The 24287-nt window shown below is 38.1% G+C and overlaps 1 protein-coding gene across 1 annotated transcript in view; it reads right to left on the minus strand.

Annotated features, from left to right (window-relative positions):
• LOC111147760 (family with sequence similarity 184 member A) overlaps positions 1-24287 on the minus strand; it is a 117368-nt gene that overhangs the window by 59848 nt on the left and 33233 nt on the right. The window contains exons 2-4 of the mRNA XM_022503990.1: positions 4464-5318; positions 3629-3764; positions 2080-2261 (exon numbers count right to left, since the gene is read on the minus strand). Coding sequence (XP_022359698.1) covers positions 2080-2261; positions 3629-3764; positions 4464-5318 — 1173 coding nt within the window. The remainder of the gene's footprint in view (positions 1-2079; positions 2262-3628; positions 3765-4463; positions 5319-24287) is intronic.

Genomic DNA, 24287 nt, shown 5'->3' on the forward strand with positions numbered 1-24287 from the left:
AGAGAAAGGCTTCCCATATGTCAAAGCTGCACACAAAATGGCTTACCAATTTACCCACTCAGATGATATTATTCAATCCAATCTTATTGAGTGCCAGTTACATGCCTTCTAAGCAGTCACAGTCTAATGATGGGAAAAAGGCAAGACAGTGGCAATATAATTTTATAAATTCTATGAAAGGAGTATATATCATGTGTTATAAGAATTTACAGTAAAGGAGCCTAACCTGGAACAGGTGAGAAAGGATGTACATCAGCGTGTGTGTGTGTGTGTGTGTGTGTGTGTGTGTGTGTGAGAGAGAGAGAGAGAGAGAGAGAGAGAACCTGGAAGGGGTGGGAAAGGATGTGTGTGTGTGTGAGAGAGACAGTGACACACACACACGCACACATACATCAGGGAAAGCTTTCCAGAAGAGAAAACATCTGAGTTGTTGATGACACATTCTCTCATTTAATTCTCACAAGCCCATCAGGAAATGAAAGATGAGAAAGTTTCAAATCTAGATCTGATGTCAAAAGCCTGAATTCACAACCATTTCCAGCATTTTGAAAAAGAAGGTAGTCTGCCAGGTGGTAAAGTTCAAGTAAGACAGGAAGACCATGGAGCTGAGCAGTGTGGACAGAACAGAAGATACATGGCTGACAGTGGTGAGGGATAAGGCTCAGCAGGAGGCAGGAGTCAAATGATGTGAAAGGGTCTTTTATGCTAAGGAGTCTGCATTTCATCATGATAGGAATGAGAATCATTGCAATTACATAACCGACATACTTTTGACAACAATCACGTTGGCAGTAGGCTAGGAAATTGTAACTGAAATCCAGGCCACGATGACCTAAACCTAAACCTAGAATCTATAAAAGGGTATGAAGGCAGATGATGGAATAGTACATTAAAGGAGTAGAAAACCAACAGGACTTGGTAACAGATAAGAGGTTAAGGAAACAGTAATCAATGATGACTGATTTACCAAACTAGACCGACTGTAGTGCTACTGGTTGAAAAAAGGAGTAAAAAAAGATATAGTACTTTTGAGGGAAGAAAGTTCTAGATATGCTGATTTGAAATGTTTGTGAGAAACCAACATATCTTGTGGGAGTCAGAGACATAGGACTAACTAACTAACTCTTTCATGTCTTAAGTTTAGGGAAAAGATTGGGCCTAGACCATCAGATTTGGGAGCGATCCCTGAACAAATTTTATGCTACTAGAATGGATGAGCCTGTAGAATGAGGTGAAAATGCTGGGGAGCATCAATGATTAGGGAACAGATAGAGAAGGAAAGCTGCAAAACAAGACTGCAAGGCCAGGGAGACAGGAGGAAAACATGTGAGAGTGTGAAACACGAAAACAGGGATGCTGTAAATCAGAGAGGAGTAAGTACCACAGTAGGACAAGATTCACCAAGTCCAGCAACCTGGATGTCACCCGAGGCTGGGACAAACAGATTCTGTGGAGTGGTGGTAAGAGAAACCACATGACACTTGGGTAAGGAGTGAATGCGAGGTGAACAAGGGGCAAGGTTTTGAATATGCTTGGTTGTTGAGGGAAAGAAAAAGAAGTATCCAAAACTCCCACTCAGTATTGTGAATATCTGAAAAACTGCAATAAATATTTAGCAATTACTCTACAAATGATATGTCTTGTTTAATCTAGAAGTTCAATATGTTGGTATATGAATTTTCAGAGCTTGATGCTTTTTGTTCTTTTGTTTTACAGAAATTTCCTAGGTGGATATGCAATAATATTTTTCATTAGTACAAAAACATATACAATTAAGCACAAATGTACATGCCACTGGAATAAAAGTTTATTCAGTTTCTGGCTGAAATAGGTTGACATGTCTTAAGTTTTTACATTATAAACTGTTAGTATTCTGAACATATACACAATATGGGATAGTCCAGCTGTATAACATTTTTCCTCAAAAACAAAAACTTACTAGAATTAAGAGATGGATTGTTATTGTCAATTAGATGTAAATACTTTAAATCAGATTTGAAAAAGATGAAAACTGAACTTTTTTTTTTCTTTTCCTTTCTTTGGTGGGGGCGGGGGGAGATGGATTCCACTGCTTTTTACCTTCTCCAGTTCCAAAATCTGCTGCTTCTGCTCTTCATCCAGACTCTGAGTTTTGCTTTGCAAAAAAGCTCTTTCTTCTTCAAGCTGAGATACTCTCTCATTGGCCCTTGATTTTTCTGATTCTAGATCTTTAATTGTAACCTCCTGGGTCATTTGAGTTGCTTGAAGCATTCCAATATGACCTATGCCCCAAAAAGAAAATCTTCACTTTAAAATCTATTACATTGTGGTATAAAACAGTTTATATTTAATGACACAATTGTGCTTACTACCTGAGGGAAACAAATAGTCTGCATGTACAAATTGTACTTTGATTTCTTCACTGTATAGAATAGAAATACTTGCCATGGGAATACTTATCCAAGTAGACTAATTTAAACTAGAAAGAAGTTCAGTTTCACATTGCTGATGTTGTCCCTGCCCCACCTGCCGTACTCAAGAATCTTTTTTTAAGATTTCCAACTAAAAAGTTTAAGTGGAAGCAACTCCTCAGGGGTGTATATAAAATCCTCAGGAGTAAAACAAGGAAAGATGTACTGATTAATACTATGGCGCTAAAATGAGTAATCTGTTCTTTTCTAATCTCTTTTTTCAAATTCTCATAAAAGACAAATCTGTATGTAGACAGTAAATATGGCAGGGAGCTATTTGGTTGAAACTAAATTTATTTTAAACAAGAGAAGTGATAAAGAACTAAGCTGGATTAAGAGACAGATAAGAACAACGAGGTTATCAAAGAAAGAATAAATGGCAAAAAAAAAGCAGGGTGGACGATGAGAAAGATGAAAAATGAGAATGAGAAAAAGGGTCTCAGAAAGCTTGTGTTAGGGCAGTGATCCTCAATGTGCTCTGGACCAGGAGACCTGGAGCCCTCGCTGGCAGTGAAGAACATCCCTGACCTACTGTCTCAGAAGCTCTGAAGCTGGAGCCCAGGACCTGTGGCTGCACAAGCACTTTGGGGTGATTTTGTACACATTAAAGTTGAAAAACTCCTACTTAGGGGAAGGGTTGTATGGGATTCACTGATGAGCCAATCAAATGGCATCCTCAGAGAACTAGTTCAAATGGCTTTACCTGGCACCATAAACACTTGGGCATATGACATGGGTCAGCACTTCCTCTATAAGGGCTAAGAAATGAGCACATTAGCCATAGTAGAATGGACAACTCAGGTTTTATATGTAAAGTGATCCCTATTAATAAGCTAAATGAAATGAGACACTGTGATTCACATATAGGGTCACTAATTTAAATACATATGGATTTTTTTAAATGTATGTTTTTAAAGAATAAAAGCCCTTAGAAAGAATGCTTCATTGTTTTTAGTGAATGATTTATTGCTGCTAACTCTTAATTTTTTATAAATATATATTCCTAAAAATAAGTTATTATTTGCTTATGTTACTTATGATTAAGAAGAAATTAGAGACCTTCAACATGTTAGGGTCTAATTTTAAAGTATGAGTAGGAAAGGCAAATTCTGTCTTGAATTAACATTTCAGTGTTGGTTTTAGCTGAGGAATATACCAAGAACTGTGGTCATACATACTAGCTTTGAGGACAAGGTCTGAAGCTTGTTGTTGTAAACGTTCTCTGGCCGCTGCTAGCTCACTTTCCACTTCCTTGTGTTTGCTCAACAAGGCCATCTCTCCCTCCTTGGCATCATCAAGCTGTTTTTGAAGAACCTAAGAATGATCAAATAGCCATTATTAATATGCAAGAATGATGCTGAGCTAATTAGCTAAGCTAATGATGCTAATTCACTTAAATTACAAGCATCAACTTTCTCTTATTCAAAAGTCACAGTTAATAATACCTACTTTTAAATCTGTTTTGATAACACTTTTAACATCTTCATAAATCATATGACGCAATCATGAAAGACTATTCTACCCCTTCTAATCCACTCAAATACTGTATAGAAACAGCTATGAAATTTTCTATGCCAATAAAACAAAATTTGTAGGGACTTCTTGGCCTTCTTTTCAAATGTGCCATATGCCTATTTAATTCAGGTTTATAAAGCAATCAATTTTTGTTCATTGTCTGGGTAGACCATTATTAATGAAGGTAAGGAAGAAAACACAACTAAACCCAAAGCCCAATATTTTAACTCTCCCAAGTCACTTGTGAAAAATATTAACATGATATTTCAATAAAATCCTGTCATAATCAGTAAGATTTTAAGTGTTCTTTATATCTGAAGTTCTAGTTGGGAATAATAACTACAGAGTAGTACAAATTACCCCTTTATTGATTTTCTCACAAAGCAAAAGTTGGAGAAAGCAAAATGGAAAAAAAAAGTTAAAGTAGTCTAATTAGAAAGATAAAGACAAAACTGAGGGGTAAAAATCTGTATGTTTAATGTGACATTCTTTACTTACCTGAACACTGTTCTCTGCTATAGCAAGTGCTATCTGAAGCTTTTGGCATTTGTCACGAAGACTTCCAGCTTCATCCTGTACCATCTGTAACTCCGTCTTTAACTTTCCTATCGTTTTTCGTAAAATTGCTTCTTGTCCCTGAAATTCTTTTCTAAGATCAGCTTCCTTTTCTTTGCTAGCCTGTAGGCTTTCTGCAGTAAAAAGCTGTGACCTTTTCAAAGTATCAAGCTCATGCTCATAAAAAGACTGAGCTTTATTCAACTTGCCTTCATAATCCTCAATGAGCTTTTTCCGTTCAAGTCTTAGCTCTTCCAAGGTTTGGTTTAAGGTCTCCACCTCCATTCTGTGCAGCTCCTCTGCCTTCTCCTGCCCTTTACTGACCGAGGCACTGTGATCCTGCTGTGACTTCAACAGCTCTTGGATCTCCCGTCTGTGAGCAGTTCGCAAATCTTCCAAGGCCAAGCGTTTGTCTTTCTCGAACTGTACCTGGAGTTGTCCAAAACTCCGTAATCTTTCCTCAAATTTCCTCCTAATCTCTTCAACCTCTCTAGACATGGTTACTATGCGCTGGACATGCTGGGCTTCTGCACAAAGTTGCATGTCCTCAACTCTGTGCTTATAAGCTTCAAATTCTGTCAAAGCCTGCTGTTTCATTTTTATGTGATCTTCTAATGATGCTTCTAAAACCTGAATCTTTCTCTTAAGGTCTAACTCCTCTGTTACTTTGCTTTTATACTGCAGTATTTTTTCTCTTGTTTCTGCAAGAATCTGTTGGATTTCTTCTTCATGAGCATCTTTGAGGGCTTGGATTGCAGATTCATGCTCATCATTTTTAGTGTTTAAAGCATATATTACCTGCATGGTTTTGAAAAAGGGAGAGGCAATTCAGCAAACCACATTCTTTTCTTATTGGAAGTTAATTCTTTCATTTGGGCTGATATTTTTCAACACACATAATATTGGCTATGGTAAATACTAAATACCGAAGCTTCATGTATTGTTTTGGATTCATAGATTGATTTACTTGGCTACTTTTACCTTACCCCAACCTTAAAATTGCACCTGAAGACTTTGCTACAAATAAAACAGCAAAGAGAAAAGAGACAAAGGCCCTGTGGCCTAGTAGAAAGGAGTTTTCCATATGACCCTGTCTAGCTTGGGGGTGAGGTTCAGGAGAAAAACCTCAGAGTAAGTGTATGCCCTACATGAGTGTCCCAGAGGAAGAGAGCCTTTGCATCTAGGCCCTAACTCTTCCTAAAGGCCTCTTTCATCTGTTTAATGTCTGGTAGGTTCTAAATTTAGAGAGTTTCTTTTCTAATTCTCCTATGGTCTGTTTTTGAGGCTAATCCTCTTCAAGCTCATAGTGGTCTCCTTACAGAATCCATTCACACTTTTCTGCTCAACATCAAACACTGCAGTTTTACTCACTCCCTAATTCTTCCTCTGTCTCCAGGCAAGCCATGTGCCTAGAGCCAGAGTGTACTGAGTATAGGTCTTTATTTTCATTTTAGTCCTTAGAGTTTAATGATTCCATTAAGATTTTCCCAACCTTAATTCCAAATGACAACACAGTCCCTTTATAGTAATGCTCCCATTCTTGCATGTTCTTTGATACCCTCCACCATTCCTTTGTGGTCAAATAGTATAATATTTATGACTATTACTTAACGTGGAGATGCACCCACTTTCTTCTGAAGTAAAAAGAAATGAACACTACACAATCCGACCATCCAGAAGCTAAAAATCAGTGTCCTAGAGCTTTGCTCATTTTAATGTGATCTTATTCCGGCTTTAAAAATGAATCCTAGCACCAAGAGCCAGAAACTGTAACGAAGAGGCGAAAGCACCGCCATTTTTGTAGCGAACTAGTTTACATAGCCTGAGGCTATGGAGACAGACTCCCTGGCTCTTCAGATACCCTAATAAGGCTAGAACGTACTGTTAAATCTAGGTGGTCACCTGCCTATAGCTATATTTATGCAAGGAGAAGACACATTGGAGACTTACCCCACTCCAGGGGCTTCGCTCTCTCCACATAGGGCCCTGTCTTCCAGAATCAATTCCTTACCCATATACTCACTTGGTCTGCTCTATTTTGTGAGATGTAATCATAACAGAGGCAAAAAGATTGAGAGATGGCAAGACCCCATTATTCTTGCCAGCTACTTCTCCTGCTAGCTAACCTCCAAAAGGAAAATATATGCAACAGAAGGGAAATAAATGCTAATTTATAGTTTCTTTCTCTCTCTCTCTCTCTCTCTTTTTAAATACCTCTAATTCCAAATCCTAGGTTATGTCCCTAATGAGCTAACAAAGATCCCCATGGAAGATTCTTTTCATTTATACATTTAAGCTTAAAGGTAGCTTAAAATCCAGGAAAGTTGGTGGTCTCCTACAACTCTCCCTCAGGGTCTTACCTGCCTGGCATGTGGATGCCCAGAAAAGGCTAAAGGAGACACTAAGGAAAAACACACCACCCAGATGGAGAGAAGTCCATTTGCCAGAGTGGTGTAGAGCACAGCTCTTAAGACCTTCCCAGGGCAGTCTGTGTGCTTCCCTTATCTATCACATGAAGCAGGTGGAAGGATGAGAGATAATGCAAAGAGAAGGAATCCCTAGACAATGAAACCTGGAACACTACATCAAAAACTAATGATGTACTGTATGGTGACTAACATAACTTAATAAAAAAAAAAAAAAAGTCACACTTTTCATCATTTTAACCCAGGAAATGATCTTGAAAAGGACCCTCTGTGGTGGGATTCCATATAGCTAGGGATGAAACAGTATGGGAAATGGGAGCTTCCCTTTGTCAATAATTTATTTAAATACTCTTCTTTAGAGGGGCACCTGGTGGCTCAGTCAGTTAAGTGTCTGCCTTTGGCTCAGGTCATGATCCCAGGGTCCTGGGATCAAGCCCCACATCAGGCTCCTTGCTCACCAGGGAGCCTACTTCTCCGTCTCCCTCAGACTGCCACTCCCCTCTGCTTGTGTGCTCTGTCAAATGAATAAATAAACTCTTCTAAAAAAAAAAATAACACTCTTCTCTTTTTACCTTTTTTTAAAAAATTTATTTATTTAAAGAAAGGGAGAGAGAGAGAAAGAGTGTGTGTGTGATAGCATGAGCACGGAGGGAAGAAGAGGGAGTAGTAGGTTCCCCACTGACCAGGGAGCCCAATGCAGGGCTCGATCCCAGGACCCTGCGATCATGACCTGAGCTGAAGGCAGAGGCTTAACAGACTGACCACCTAGGTGCCCCTAAATATTCTTCTCTTTTTTCTAATACTTAATTTCCCTGTGGCCTTTGAAGGGTCAGCTCAAGTTCTATGTCCTTTAATAAGTTCCAAGACCACCCAAATCCGTGGGAGTCTATCTTTTCTTTAAATCCAGTACCTCTGTTTCCTTACCACCACTCATTCCTGAGACTCAGTAAATGTTCAATTGATGACATTTGGGGGTCTTGACAACAATGTTGGAAAGCTATGTATGGACGTTAGAAAGCCTAGAAAAGTAGCTGACAATATAAAAGCACAGTAGCATGCAAAATGAAAGCATTAAGTTAAAAAGAATAGAATTTAAGTAATAAAACAGCTGACAAATAATAGGGAAATATTATGGTGAAGAGCTGTATTTCACTTGATATTCTAATCCAAGGGTCAGCAAAGTGGGACCTGTAGGCCCAATATGGCTGTTGCCTGTCTTTGTAAATTGTTTTACTGGAGTACAGCTATACCCCTTTGCATATGGAGAGCCTACAGTTGCTTTCCCACTACAACAGCAAAGTCGAGAAATTGTGAAAGAGACCTTACTACTGACTCCTGTTCTGATATACACATGCCAAGCCATCTTATCAGCCCAAACTGGCAGCCAAAAATAAAAAATAACTGAATTTGCAGTGGCTTTGTTTAGTATCAAAGAGTCCACGGTTCCAACCACAACAACTCACATGTTAAGAAAACCAATTATTTGATTCTGAAACTATATTATATAAAAGAAATATAATATTCTACTGGTCATACATCCTACTGGCTATATAACAGTATCCTGCAGGACAACAATGTTAAAATAAAAAGTTTCTAAAAACTTAAAAGGAACAATAACAGGATGCCAAGCATAATAACAAATTAATTGTGCTTTTATTTTTCAAAAGGATTTTATTTATTTGAGAGAGAGAGAGAACATAAGACGGGGAGAAGGAGAAGCAGACTCCCTGCTGAGCTGGAAGCCCAAGACAGGACTCCATCCCTGGAATCATGACCTGAGTCAAAGGCAGACACTTAACTGACTGAGCCACCCATGTGCCTCAATAGTGCTTTTAAATGACCATTTAAAATATACCACTATTTAATGATATTATTTTTAAATAAGGATGCTAATATGAATTTTCAAATTGACATTAACAAGATGTATCCTCTAACTGCTCACTTTTCTACGTAATTATAAAGGTAACCATCTTAAAGTATCTTTCTCTGATTAATTACCATTTCTCAGACCAAAAAAATAGATTCTTCGAACACACAGAAGATATGACTTGAAGTAACAGAACTGATCCAAACCGTATTTTTGACCCTAGGTAAGATAACTTTATTTCTCCAAGCTTCAAGTTTCTCAATATTAAATAGAGATCATATTTATTCTATTCTAGTGACATTGTTATAAGATCTATCACTGACATTTAAAAAATGATGTTATACAACGGTTTTTCAAAAAATATAAAGCACTATAAGATGGTAAGCCTTTTTTATTAGTTGTACCACTTATGGACAGAATGAGACTAATCTTAAAAGAAACTCTGGTAACTGATAATAATCACCCATAAAATTGGCTATTATTTTCCACACAGGAAAAGGAAACTCTCTAATGTCTCTTCTCATAAAAGACATTAAGAGCCACTTGCAGTTGTTCTAGAACTATGAACATTCAGAGAACAGGACAATACAATCATTTCAGCAATTTCATGTCATTTCACACTTCCATTTTATGCCAATAATGCACAATTTAACTATATATTCCATGATGAATAAGAAATAGTTAGAATTTTTACTTTTTCTATGAAGATTTTCAGATAATCTTACCCATGGATACATTGAAAACAATTCTATGTCCTAGTTTTTAAAATGTTACTTAGGGAACAACAAATAGTTTCTGAAATAGTTCTCACTGTTGGCGGCTATGGACCGAATTGTGTCCATCTCCCTCCCCAAACAAAATTCATCTACTGAAGTCCTTACGTCCAATCTGACAGTATTTGGAGACAGGGCCTTTGGGATATAATTAAGTTTAGACAAGATCATGAGGGTGGTGTTCTCGTGATAGGATCAGTGCCTTTATAAGGGACACGGGAGAGCTTGCTTCCTCTCTCTTTCAGCCATGTGAAGATACAGTGGGAAGGTTTATGGTTCTATGTCATGGCAGACTGAACTAATATATTGGCAATATATAAATATGTTCTCACTAAAATCTAACTCATTAGTAGTAACATATTTTTATTGATGAGTATATGTATATTAGCTTAAAATATGTTAAGCTATTATACCAACAGTTTTAATACCATTAAAGTAAAAGAGTCATTGAATAAATGATGGTAAATTCATACAATGTAATATTATAAAGTCATTAAAACGCACATCTCATTTAGGAGAATACTTCATAATATAAGCAAAAGCCTGTAAGAGACCGTAAATATGCAATGCTGTATCAATGAGATCCAATCTTATAGAGGGAAAAATGTGAGTGTTTATGTGTATGCAGATACATATTAAAGGTATATAAAGAAACAAGCCAAATTTTAACAGGGGTATTCAGTATTTATAACCTTCAATAATGAATGCATGTTACTATTACAGTTAGAAAACATTAAACACTTTTAGAAGATTAACATTAATTATGCTAAAATAACAATCAACACTCAAAATGCTTTCATTTTTAAAAAACCTGACTATCAAAATAGAGAAAATTAAAGGAACGTTCATTAATTACCAACAGATATCCTGAAATTTTCCTTAAAAATCACCCACTGAGGGTACTTGGGTGGTTCAGTGGGTCTTAAGTCTCTGCCTTCAGCTCAGGTCATGGTCGCAGGGTCCTGGGATCGAGCCCTGCATCAGGCTCCCTGCTCAGCGGAGAGCCTGCTTCCCCCTCCCTCTCTGCCTGTCTCTCTGCCTGCCTCTCTGCCTGCCTACTTGTGTTATCTCTGTCAAATAAATAAATCAAACCTTTAAAAAAATTTTTTTAAAAAAGCACAGCCCTTTAAAAAAAAACCACTGAAATAAAACATTTACAAATGTCATTCTTAAAATCTTCAAAGAATATTGAGTGTTAATCATTTTAACTTATGAAAAAGAACATATATTTTGAGAAAATTTTTCAAAAATCCAATTACCTAGTTAAAATTTGATAACTTACTGGCAAGTCTTTAATGGTCATTTCCTACTTCATTTATTCTTTCCTACGGCAAAAATATATTGCACACCTGTTATGTGCCAAGACCTATCCCTGGCACAGTGAACATGACTGCGAACTGGATGCATATATGAGGTATTTGTTCTCATGCAGCTTGGTGGAAACCAACCTTAAAGAAATATTTACTTCATTAGTCAAAGTAAAATTTCAATGAGTTATACAAAGGAGAAGAAATACAAAGTGAGTCTTTGTAAGGGGTAATGTAGGTGTTTCCCATTATTAACTGAATGAAATGCTTACTTTATCTTAACCAGGATCTCTTCATTTAGTCAAAATGATAAAGGGAAAGCTACAGAGATAGAATACAGGACCAAAGGCTCGGTAAGAGCAGAAGGCACAGAGATGGAAAAGCCTAGGACTCTGTGAAGGGAAAAATGGGTTCCAGAGCTGGAAATGTAGACATGCTCATGCCGCAGAGGTACTTGTAGCAGTTGGGCTGAATGGGATCCAGAGGGGAGAAACTCCTGAGAAAGAGTGAAAAAGACTGAGGACCAGGCCTTGGACAGGGTTCAGGGGCAGCAGGGAGGATGAGGACCCACAGACAGAGGTAATGTGTTGGACAGATGCGGACCCTTAGATGAAGGACCAAGGTCTAAGATGTGAGGAATGGACAGTAGCTCTTGTCAAAGGCTGCATAAAAATCAAGAAAAATGAAGACTCAAACTCTCTGCATTCAGAACCTAAATCTCAGAAGTAAGTCTTTGAGAGCACATTTGGTAGAATGGTGCCAGAGGAGCTGGCAGACAAGTGGCAAAGTGGGTGAGTGGATGGTAAGTGAATGGAGTAAATCCATTGATAGAGAAAAACTCCAAGAAATTGTGGGTAAGAGAAACAACTAGGGACAACTAGAATGATAGCCTAGGAGGCAGCAAAATCCAGGGAGAGTGCTTTTTTTAAAAAAGAGGGTTTGAAAATGTGAACCAGGAAGTGTCAACTACGGAACCGAAGTCATGGAGAAAGTCTGAAATCAGGCTTCCCTGGCACAGGTGGAAAGACTGATGCTGGCTCTGAGTAGGAAAATGTCCTCCCAAGAGAGCAAGGCTGAAGACTGAGGTTTTAGGTAGAGAGAGAACATGGACAACTGCTTTCGGATGGCTTGACACTCCTCCATAATAGGGAGATGAAATCATCTTCCTGGTGTGCAGGAGCCACCAGCACCTTCTCTCCATTGGCCATAAACGACGCCACTAATGTTAGCTAGTGAGGCCAGTCCCAGCCTTCCCAGCATGCCTCACTGAAGACAGACTCAGACACACAGCAACCGTTAGCAGATCCTTCTCATCAGTTCTCTTCTAGATGTTTTCCTGCCTGTCTCAATCTCTATTTTTTACTTATTTGAAAATTCTGGAAACTTGTTCACTTTTCCTTTCTTATCAGTGTCAGAGACAGAAAACATACGAACAGGAGAGGGAGGAAGGAAGGATTTACCCTCAAGCACTGTATGAGGCACAAAGAAACTTACTAAGTAATAAAGGAGCAATCTCAGATTAATTTAAAAAAGATCCTATACATCTTAAACAAATGAAGAATATGTTTTTTTAAGATTTTATTTATTTATTTGACAGAGAGAGATCACAAGTAGGCAGAGAGGCAGGCAGAGAGAGGAAGGGAAGCAGGCTCCCTGCTGAGCAGAGAGCCCCATGTGGGCTTGATCCCAGGACCCTGGGATCATGACCTGAGCCGAAGGCAGAGGCTTAACCCACTGAGCCACCCAGGTGCCCCAAAGAATATGTTTTTATCATTAAACACTCAGTTCTTCTAATTGAGCTACTCACCAAAAAGTTACTTTCAGCCTTAAGGCACCAAAGTTAAAGAATGCTGAAAAGAGACCCTCAAACTTCTCAAAAATAGTGGATTATTTAACTCTGCCATGTAGTTTCTATTCTCTCTGTTGTGGAGTGATAAGAGAGACCATTACTCTATACCACAATTTATATTCCAAAGTATTCCCAGACCTGCTGTATAAGTAAAATTTTCACAAATTATCAAATATTACCAATGAGTTCTAGGTGGCTTACTTAGGGAATCTAATGTTTCTATGAAATGGTTCATCTTTTGAAGCTGGTATGTTATTAGCATACTTACTGTATAAGGGCATGTTAATAAAATGTGTTTATGAATTCTCAGGATCTTGAGCTCACCTTCTCCCATGGACACTCTGATGTAACAATTACAAATATGCAGCTAACTCTGAAAATGACCTGAAGACTGGCAGAACAGACCTTCCACGACTAATCCTAGAGAGGAAGCCACATTGAAAAGGGTAGAAGGGGCACAGACATGGCTGGGAACCAAACCCCTCTGTGAAACTAACCACAGCAGGATGGACACCACAAAGAAGTGAGAGGATCAGACCCCTTGCCAAGCACTCTAGGCACTAGGGACCTATACTAGGAATATGAGTCCCCATAAAACCTGGCTTTGAAAACCAACGAGACTTAACTTTGGGAGTTTTAAAATTCAGTGGGCTAAGGGCACCTAGGTGGCTCTGCTGGTTGAGCACTGACTTTGGATTTTGACACAGAACATCTCATGGTTGTAGGATCAAGCCCTGCATCAGGATCTGTGCTCAGCACAGTCTGCTTCAGATTCTCTCTCCTTCTCCCTCCTGTTCTCTCCCTCTCTATAATAAATGAATAAAATCTTTGAAAAAAGAAAAAAAGAAAAAAAAATCAGTGGGCTTAGCTCCAAGAGAGCTGAAGGGCAACAGGAAACTGAGTCCCCATCTTTAATGAGCCAGTATAATAATTACCTCAACCAGAGACACATACCTATACATGAAGATTTATTTACTAATTTACTATTTACTAATCTCAGAAGGTGCACTGGAGGGGGAGGGATGTTCAGATTTCTCCAAGAATAATAGTGCTGACAGACACCATTTCTCTTCCCCTCCTCTAGCCTCGATTGCTGGACACTTGCTGGAGTCAGAGCTAACACTCTCCATCTATGTTGCTGTATACATTCCCTGTAAACCCACCTCAGCAGGCATCCTCCAAAACAGCTTTTACCCCAACACTCCCCACATGTAGCCCCAGCAGGGACATGTACCACTCTAAAGTAACTCCTACTCAGGGGAAAGGGGAAGATGGAATCCAACACACCAGCATGTCTGCAGATCCAGCAGCTGAACATTTTAGCTGCCCACACAGGAAGCAAGTCCTGTTATCCTATATGCCTGTAGTTATGGCAGAAAGGCTAACTGTAGGTAAATAGTCTGACCCCAACTTCACCCACCAATGAGCTCTAGGCAACCTCAGAGAGGCCTTTCAACTGTGTAGGGACTAAACCCTGCCCAATATGCCTACAGGAGGAAAAGCAAGTCAGTGCAGCCACCTGGGCTGCAGGTAAATATGGCTTAGTCACAACAGTAGGGGGCACACAGCCCAAACAGGGGACACTCAGTGGAAAACCTGATTTTGTACCGGGGTACTGCATTACAGGACACCACAAACCTCTTTTACACAAAGTCACTACTTTCAAGATCAGGAGACATAGCTGACCTCCTTAATACACAGAAACACAGAGTTAGACAAAATGAGGAGACAGAGGAATAATTCCTAAATAAAACAATGAGACAAAATCATAGTAAAAGAGCTAAGTGAAATGGAGTTGAGCAATATGACTGATAAAGAATCCCAAGTAATGGTCATAAAGATACTTGGTGACTTGAGAAAAGAGTGGAGGGTCTCAGAACTTCAACAAAGAGATAGTAAATATAAAAAAATAACCAGTCAGAGTAGAAGAATTCAGTAACTGAAAAAATTCACTTGAGAGATTCAATGGCAGACTATAGGAAACACAAGTTGAATAGCAAAAACAAAAAAAATAATAAAGAATGAAAACAGGCTAAAGCAACTCAGTGACAACATCAAGCATAATAACATTTACTTTATAGGGATCCCACGAGAAGAAAGAAAGAAAGAAAGGGGGCAAAAACTTATTTGAAGGAAGAACAGCTGAAAATTTCCCTAATATGGGAAAGGAAAGAGATATTCAGGTCCAGGAGGTACAGACAGCCCCTAACAAGATGAACCCAAAGAGGTCAACTCAAAGACACATAATAATTAAAATGGCAAACTGTAATGATAAAGAGAGAATTTTAAAGCAACAAAAGATAACAATTACATACAAGAGAAATCCCATAAGGCTACCACCCGATTTTTCAGCAGAAATTTTGTAGGCCAGAAAGGAGTAGGATATTCAAAGTGCTGAAAGAAAAAAAACCTGCAACCAAGAATACTCTACCCAGCAAGGTTAAATGTAAATAGATGAAATGCTATAATCAAAAGACACAGAGTGACTGAATGGATTAAAAAAAAAAAAAAAAGAAGAAGAAGAAGACCCATCCATATGCTACCTACAAGAGACTTCAGATTTAAGGAAACAAACCAGACTAAAAGTGAAGGGATAGAAAAATGGAAGGAAAAAAAAAAAAAACAACCAAAAAACCCAACACACAGAAAACACAAAAGTCAGGGTGGTAATACCTATATCAGACAAAATGGACTTTAAAAGATAAAGACTGTAAGCAAGAGACAAAGAGAGGCACTACATAATGATAAAGGTATCAATCCAACAAGATGATATGACAACTGTAAATGTCTATGGACCCAAAATAGGAGCACCTAAATAGAAAACAACTACTGACAGACATAAAGAAATTGACAGCAATAAAATAATAGTAGGGCATGGTATTTACATCAATGGATAGATCATCTGGATAGAAAATCAATATGGAAATAGTGCCTTTGAATGATACATTATACCAGATGGACCTAACAGATACAGACAGAACTTTCCATTCCCAAACAGCAGAATCCATATTCTTTTCAAGTGTTCATGGAATATTCTCCAGAACAGAGGACATGTTAGGCAACAAAACAAGCTTCAGTAAATTTAAGAAGACTGAAATCATATCAAGCATCTTTTCCAACCACAAAAGTATGAAACTAGAAATCAAATTAACAAAACAAAACAAAACAAACAAAAAAAACAGTAAAGAACACAAACACATGAAGGCTAAGCACATACCACTAAAGAACCAATGGGTCAACCAGCAAATCAAAGAGGAGACCAGAAAATACATGGGAACACATGAAAATGAAAACACAATGGTCCAAAATCTTTGGGATGTAGCAAAAGCAGTTCTAAGAAGGAAGTTTATAAGATGACAGGCCTACCCCAAGAAATAAATCTCAAAAAAATAGCCTAACCTTACACCTGAAGTAGCTAGAAAAAGAAGAAAAACAAAGCCCAAAGCTAGTAGAAAGAAGGAAATAATAAGGATTGGATCAGAAATAAATGAAATAAAGTCTATAAAAACAACTGAAAAGATTAATGAAACCAAGAGCAAGTTCTTCAAAAAGATTAACAAAATTGATAAACCTGTGGCCAGTCTCAAGAAAAAAAGATAAATAGATAAATAAATCAGATACAAAAGAGGAAACTGACACTACAGAAGTACAAAGGATGGTAAAAGAGTATTATAAAAAAAAATATGCTAACAAATTGGGCAATCTAGAAGAAATGGATAAATCCCTAGAAACATACAATTTTCCAAAACTAAATCAGGAAGAAATAGAAAATCTGAAGAGACCAATTACTGATAACAAAATTGACTTGGGTAATTAACTGCCAACAAACAAAAGTCCAGGACCAGATGGCTTCACAGGTAAATTCTATCAAACATTTATGGAAGAGTTAATACCTAGTCTCCAACTATTCTAAAAAATAAAAATAAAAAAGGACAGAAAAGTCCCAAATTTATTCTAAGACTATGTTACTTTGACAGCAACACCAGACAGACACTACAAAAGAAGAGAACTATAGGCCAATATCTCTGATGAACACAGATGCAAATATCCTCAAGAAAATATTAGCAAACCAAATTTAAAAGTACACTAAAAAAAAAAAAATCATACACCATGATCAAGTGGAATTTATTCCAGGGACATAAGAGAGATTTAATATTCGCAAAATCAATATCAATATGTGATATATCACATTAATTTGAAGAAGGATAAAAACCTCAACAGATTCATCCCAATAGATGCAGAAAAAGCATTTGACAAAATTTAACACCCATTCATGATAAAACAAAACAAAACAAACAAACAACCTCTCAACAAAGCAGGCTTAAGAAGGACTATACCTCAACAGAATAAAGGTCACATATGACATCCACAGCTAACATCATACCTGATGGTGAAAAACTGAACTTTTCCTCCAAGATCAGTAACAAGACAAGGATGGTCCACTCTCACCGCTTTTATTCAACATTGTATTAGAAGTCCCAGTCACAGACTTCAGATGAGAAAAAGAAACAAAAGGCATCCCAACTGATAAGGAAGAAATAAAACTGTCACTGTTTGCAGATTATATACTATATAGAGAAAGCCCTAGACGATCCACCAAAAATATACTAAAACAAATATGTGGATTCAGTAAAGTTGTAGGCTACAAAATTAATACACAGAAATCTGTTGCATTTCTACATTCTAATAACAAAGTAGCTGAAACAGAAATTAAGAAAAGGGTCCCATTTACATTTGTGCCAATAAGAATAAAATATCTAAGAGTAAATTTAACCAAGGAGGTGAAAGCCCTACACTCCGAAAACTGTAAGACACCGATGAACAAAAATAAAGATGATGCAAACAAATGGGAAGGTATACTGTGCTCATAGACTGGAAGAATATAATCAAAATGTCCATCATACCCAAAACAATCCATAGATTCAATGGAACCCTGTCAAGATACCAGTAAGCATTTTCACAGAATCACAACAAATACTACTAAAATTTGTGAAGAACAACAAAAGATCCCAAATAGCAGGGCAAACTTGAGAACAAAGAACAAAGTTGGAGGTATCACACTCCCAGATTTCATGATACACTCAAAGCAACAATAATCAAACAAGTACAGTACTGGCACAAAACCAGACACCTAGAATAACAGAACAGAACAGAGAGCCCCAAAATAAACCCATACCTATATGGTCAGTTAGTACAGGTCAAAGGAGGCAAGAATATACAATAGGGGAAAGATAGTCTCTTCAGTAAATGGTGCTAGGAAAACTGGACAGCCATATGTAAAAGAATGAGACTAGACCACTTTCTTACACCATGTACAAAAATAAACTCAAAATGGATTAAAGAGTTAAATATAAAACTGAATTCATAACACTCCTAAAACAAAACAGGCAGTAATCTCTTGGACATCAAACTTAGCAATGTATTTATAGATAAGTCTCCTTAGGTAAGGGAAACAAAAGCAAAAATAAACAATTGGGGTTACACCAAAATTAAAGACTTTTTGCACAGCAAAGGAAACCATCAACAAAATGAAAAGGGAACCCAGTGACTGGGAGAAGATATTTACAAATGACATATCTCTTAAGGGGTTAATAACAAAAATATATAAAGAATCCATACAATTCAACAACAACAAAAAACAAGCAATCAATTAAAAAATGAGCAGAGGACATGAATAGACATTTCTCCAAATAAGACATCCAGATGCCCAACAGACACAGGAAAAGATGCTCAGCATCATTAATCACCAGGAAAACGCAAATCAAAACCACTATGAGATATCACCTTATACCAGTCAGAATGACTAATATTAAAAAGACAAGAAATAAGTGTTGATGAGGATGTGGAGAAGAAGGAATCTTTGTGCACTATTGTTGCGAATATAAATAGGTGCAGCCACTGTGAGAAACAGTACAGAGTTCCCTTAAAAATTTTAAAACAGAGGGAGGTCGGGGGGATGAGGTAACTGGGTGGTGGATATTAAGTAGGGGACTTGATGGAATGAGCACTGAGTGTTAAAAGCAGGTAATGAATCACTAAATTCTACCTCCGAAACTAATAATATACTATATGTCAATTACATTGAATTTAAATTAAAAAAATTTTTAAATGCAAAATAGAAATATCATATGATCTTTTAATCCACTACTGGGTATTTGCCTGAAGAAAACAAAAACATGAATTCAAAAAGATACCCCTATGTATATCACAGCATTACAATAGCCAACATATAGAAGCAACCCAAGTATCCATGAAAGATGAATGAATCAATAAGATGTGATACATACACACGATAGAATATTACTCAGCCATAAAAACAAATGAGATCTTGCCATTTGTGACACAAATGAACCTAGTGGGTATTATGCTAGGCAAAATAAGTCTGACAGAAAAAGACAAATAGCATAAGATTTCACTTAAATGTGCAATCTAAAAAAAACAAAACAAATTGGTATAGCTGGTAGAGCATGCAACTCTTGATCTTGGAGTTGTTGGTTCGAGCCTCACATTGGGTGTAGAGATTACTTAAAAAAAATAAAACCTTAGGGGAGAGAGAGTCAAGATGGCGGATAAGTAGCAGGCTGAGACTACTTCAGGTAGCGGGAGATCAGCTAGATAGCTTATCTAAAGATTGCAAACACCTACAAATCCAACGGGAGATCGAAGAGAAGAAGAACAGCAACTCTAGAAACAGAAAATCAACCATTTTAGGAAAGGTAGGACTGGCGGAGAAGTGAATCCAAAGCGACGGGAAGATAGACCGCGGGGGGAGGGGCCGGCTCCCGGCAAGCGGCGGAGCAACAGAGCACAAAATCGGGACTTTTAAAAGTCTGTTCCGCTGAGGGACATCGCTCCAGAGGCTTAACCGGGGTGAAGCCCACGTAGGGTCAGCGTGGCCTCAGGTCCCGCAGGGTCACAGAAGGATCGGGGGTGTCTGAGTGTCGCAGAGCTTACAGGTATTAGAACGGGGAAGCTGGCTACAGAGACAGAGCCGAGGAGTGAGCTCTCAGCTCGGGGTTACCTTGAACTGGTCGCAGGCTCGGTCAGCTCGGAGCGCGGCCGGAGGCAGGGCGACGGGAGTAAATCGGCGCTGTTCTCTGAGGGCGCACTGAGGAGTGGGGCCCCGGGCTCTTGGCTCCCCCGGGCCGGAGACCGGGAGGCCGCCATCTTCATTCCCGCCCTCCGGACTCTACGGAAAGCGCTCAGGGAACAAAAGCTCCCGAAAGCAAACCCGAGCGGATTACTCAGCCCGGCCCCTGGTAAGGGCGGTCCAACTCCGCCCGGGGCAAAGACGCTTGAGAATCACTACAACAGGCCCCTCCCCCAGAAGATCAACAAGAAACCCAGCCAGGACCAAGTTCAACTACCAAGGAGTACAGTTTCAATACCAAGGAGAGCAGCAGAATTCCAAAGGAGGAGAAAGCAAAGCACGGAACTCATGGCTTTCTCCCCATGATTCTTTAGCCTTGCAGTTAATTTAATTTTTTTTCTTTTTCAATTTATTTTTCTCTTCTGCTAAATTTTTTTAACTTTTACCCTTTCCTTTTTTAACGTTTTTTAACTAGTTTATCTAATATATATATTCTTTTTTTCCTTTTTATATTTTTTCTTTATTGGTTTTCTTTTCTTAATTGTTTTTTTTTTTTTCTTCTTTCTGAACCTCTTTTGATCCCCTTTCTCCCCCCTCACGATTTGGAATCTCTTCTGATTTGGCTAAAACATATTTTCCTGGGGTTGTTGCCACCCTTTTAGTATTTCACTTGCTCCTTCATATACTCTTATCTGGACAAAATGACAAGGCGGAAAAATTCACAAAAAAAAGAACAAGAGGCAGTACCAAAGGCTAGGGACCTAATCAATACAGACATTGGTAATATGTCAGATCTAGAGTTCAGAATGACGATTCTCAAGGTTCTAGCCGGGCTCGAAAAAGGCATGGAAGATATTAGAGAAACCCTCTCCGGAGAGATAAAAGCCCTTTCTGGAGAAATAAAAGAACTAAAATCTAACCAAGTTGAAATAAAAAAAGCTATTAATGAGGTGCAATCAAAAATGGAGGCTCTCACTGCTAGGATAAATGAGGCAGAAGAAAGAATTAGTGATATAGAAGACCAAATGACAGAGAATAAAGAAGCTGAGCAAAAGAGGGACAAACAGCTACTGGACCACGAGGGCAGAATTCGAGAGATAAGTGACACCATAAGACGAAACAACATTAGAATAATTGGGATTCCAGAAGAAGAGGAAACAGAGAGGGGAGCAGAAGGTATATTGGAGAGAATTATTGGAGACAATTTCCCCAATATGGCAAAGGGAACAAGCATCAAAATCCAGGAGGTTCAGAGAACCCCCCTCAAGATCAATAAGAATAGGTCCACACCCCGTCACCTAATAGTAAAATTTACAAGTCTTAGTGACAAAGAGAAGATCCTGAAAGCAGCCCGGGAAAAGAAGTCTGTAACATACAATGGTAAAAATATTAGATTGGCAGCAGACTTATCCACAGAGACCTGGCAGGCCAGAAAGAGCTGGCATGATATATTCAGAGTACTAAACGAGAAAAACATGCAGCCAAGAATACTATATCCAGCTAGGCTATCACTGAAAATAGAAGGAGAGATTAAAAGCTTCCAGGACAAACAAAAACTGAAAGAATTTGCAAATACCAAACCAGCTCTACAGGAAATATTGAAAGGGGTCCTCTAAGCAAAGAGAGACCCTAAAAGTAGTAGATCAGAAAGAAACAGAGACAATATACAATAACAGTCACCTTACAGGCAATACAATGGCACTAAATTCATATCTCTCAATACTTACCCTGAATGTGAATGGGCTAAATGCCCCAATCAAAAGACACAGGGTATCAGAATGGATAAAAAAATAAAACCCATCTATATGTTGCCTACAAGAAACTCATCTTAAACCTGAAGACACCTCCAGATTTAAAGTGAGGGGGTGGAAAAGAATTTACCATGCTAATGGACATCAGAAAAAAGCAGGAGTGGCAATCCTTATATCAGATCAATTAGATTTTAAGCCAAAGACTATAATAAGAGATGAGGAAGGACACTATATCATACTCAAAGGAACTGTCCAACAAGAAGATCTAACAATTTTAAATATCTATGCCCCTAACATGGGAGCAGCCAACTATATAAACCAATTAATAACAAAATCAAAGAAACACATCGACAATAATACAATAATCGTAGGGGACTTTAACACTCCCCTCACTGAAATGGACAGATCATCCAAGCAAAAGATCAACAAGGAAATAAAGGCCTTAAATGACACACTGGACCAGATGGACATCACAGATATATTCAGAACATTTCATCCCAAAGCAACAGAATACACATTCTTCTCTAGTGCACATGGAACATTCTCCAGAATAGATCATATTCTTGGTCCTAAATCAGGTCTCAACCGTTATCAAAAGATTGGAATCATTCCCTGCATATTTTCAGACCACAATGCTTTGAAGCTAGAACTCAATCACAAGAGGAAAGTTGGAAAGAACCCAAATACATGGAGACTAAACAGCATCCTTCTAAAGAATGAATGGGTCAACCAGGAAATTAAAGAAGAGTTGAAAAAATTCATGGAAACAAATGATAATGAAAACACAACGGTTCAAAATCTGTGGGACACGACAAAGGCAGTCCTGAGAGGAAAATATATAGCGGTACAAGCCTTTCTCAAGAAACAAGAAAGGTCTCAGGTACACAACCTAACCCTACACCTAAAAGAGCTAGAGAAAGAACAAGAAAGAAAGCCTAAACCCAGCAGGAGAAGAGAAATCATAAAGATCAGAGCAGAAATCAATGAAATAGAAACCAAAAAAACAATAGAACAAATCAACGAAACTAGGAGCTGGTTCTTTGAAAGAATTAATAAGATCGATAAACCCCTGGCCAGACTTATCAAAAAGAAAAGAGAAAGGACCCAAATAAATAAAATCATGAATGAAAGAGGAGAGATCACAACTAACACCAAAGAAATACAGGCAATTATAAGAACATACTATGAGCAACTCTACGCCAACAAATTTGACAATCTGGAAGAAATGGATGCATTCCTAGAGACATATAAACTACCCCAACTGAACCAGGAAGAAATAGAAAGCCTGAACAGACCCATAACCAGTAAGGAGATTGAAACAGTCATCAAAAATCTCCAAACAAACAAAAGCCCAGGGCCAGATGGCTTCCCGGGGGAATTCTACCAAACATTTAAAGAAGAACTAATTCCTATTCTCCTGAAACTGTTCCAAAAAATAGAAATGGAAGGAAAACTTCCAAACTCATTTTATGAGGCCAGCATCACCTTGATCCCAAAACCAGACAAGGATCCCATCAAAAAAGAGAACTACAGGCCAATATCCTTGATGAACACAGATGCAAAAATTCTCGCCAAAATACTAGCCAATAGGATTCAACGGTACATTAAAAGGATTATTCACCACGACCAAGTGGGATTTATTCCAGGGCTGCAAGGTTGGTTCAACATCCGCAAATCAATCAATGTGATACAACACATTAATAAAAGAAAGAACAAGAACCATATGATACTCTCCATAGATGCTGAAAAAGCATTTGACAAAGTACAGCATCCCTTCCTGATCAAAACTCTTCAAAGTGTAGGGATAGAGGGCACATACCTCAATATTATCAAAGCCATCTATGAAAAACCCACCGCAAATATCATTCTCAATGGAGAAAAACTGAAAGCTTTTCCGCTAAGGTCAGGAACACGGCAGGGATGTCCGTTATCACCACTGCTATTCAACATAGTACTAGAAGTCCTAGCCTCAGCAATCAGACAACAAAAGGAAATTAAAGGCATCCAAATTGGCAAAGAAGAAGTCAAACTATCACTCTTCGCAGATGATATGATACTATATGTGGAAAACCCAAAAGACTCCACTCCAAAACTGCTAGAACTTGTACAGGAATTCAGTAAAGTGTCAGGATATAAAATCAATGCACAGAAATCAGTTGCATTTCTCTACACCAACAACAAGACAGAAGAAAGAGAAATTAAGGAGTCAATCCCATTTACAATTGCACCCAAAACTATAAGATACCTAGGAATAAATCTAACCAAAGAGACTAAGAATCTATACACAGAAAACTATAAAGTACTCATGAAAGAAATTGAGGAAGACACAAAGAAATGGAAAAATGTTCCATGCTCCTGGATTGGAAGAATAAATATTGTGAAAATGTCTATGCTACCTAAAGCAATCTACACATTTAATGCAATTCCTATCAAAGTACCATCCATTTTTTTCAAAGAAATGGAACAAATAATCCTAAAATTTATATGGAACCAGAAAAGACCTCGAATAGCCAAAGCAATATTGAAAAAGAAAGCCAAAGTTGGTGGCATCACAATTCCGGACTTCAAGCTCTATTACAAAGCTGTCATCATCAAGACAGCATGGTACTGGCACAAAAACAGACACATAGATCAATGGAACAGAATAGAGAGCCCAGAAATAGACCCTCAACTCTATGGTCAACTAATCTTCGACAAAGCAGGA

The sequence above is a fragment of the Enhydra lutris genome, unplaced genomic scaffold (assembly GCF_002288905.1).
Source record: "Enhydra lutris kenyoni isolate GAN:26980312 unplaced genomic scaffold, ASM228890v2 scaffoldscaffold17, whole genome shotgun sequence".
Classification (NCBI taxonomy): domain Eukaryota; kingdom Metazoa; phylum Chordata; class Mammalia; order Carnivora; family Mustelidae; genus Enhydra; species Enhydra lutris.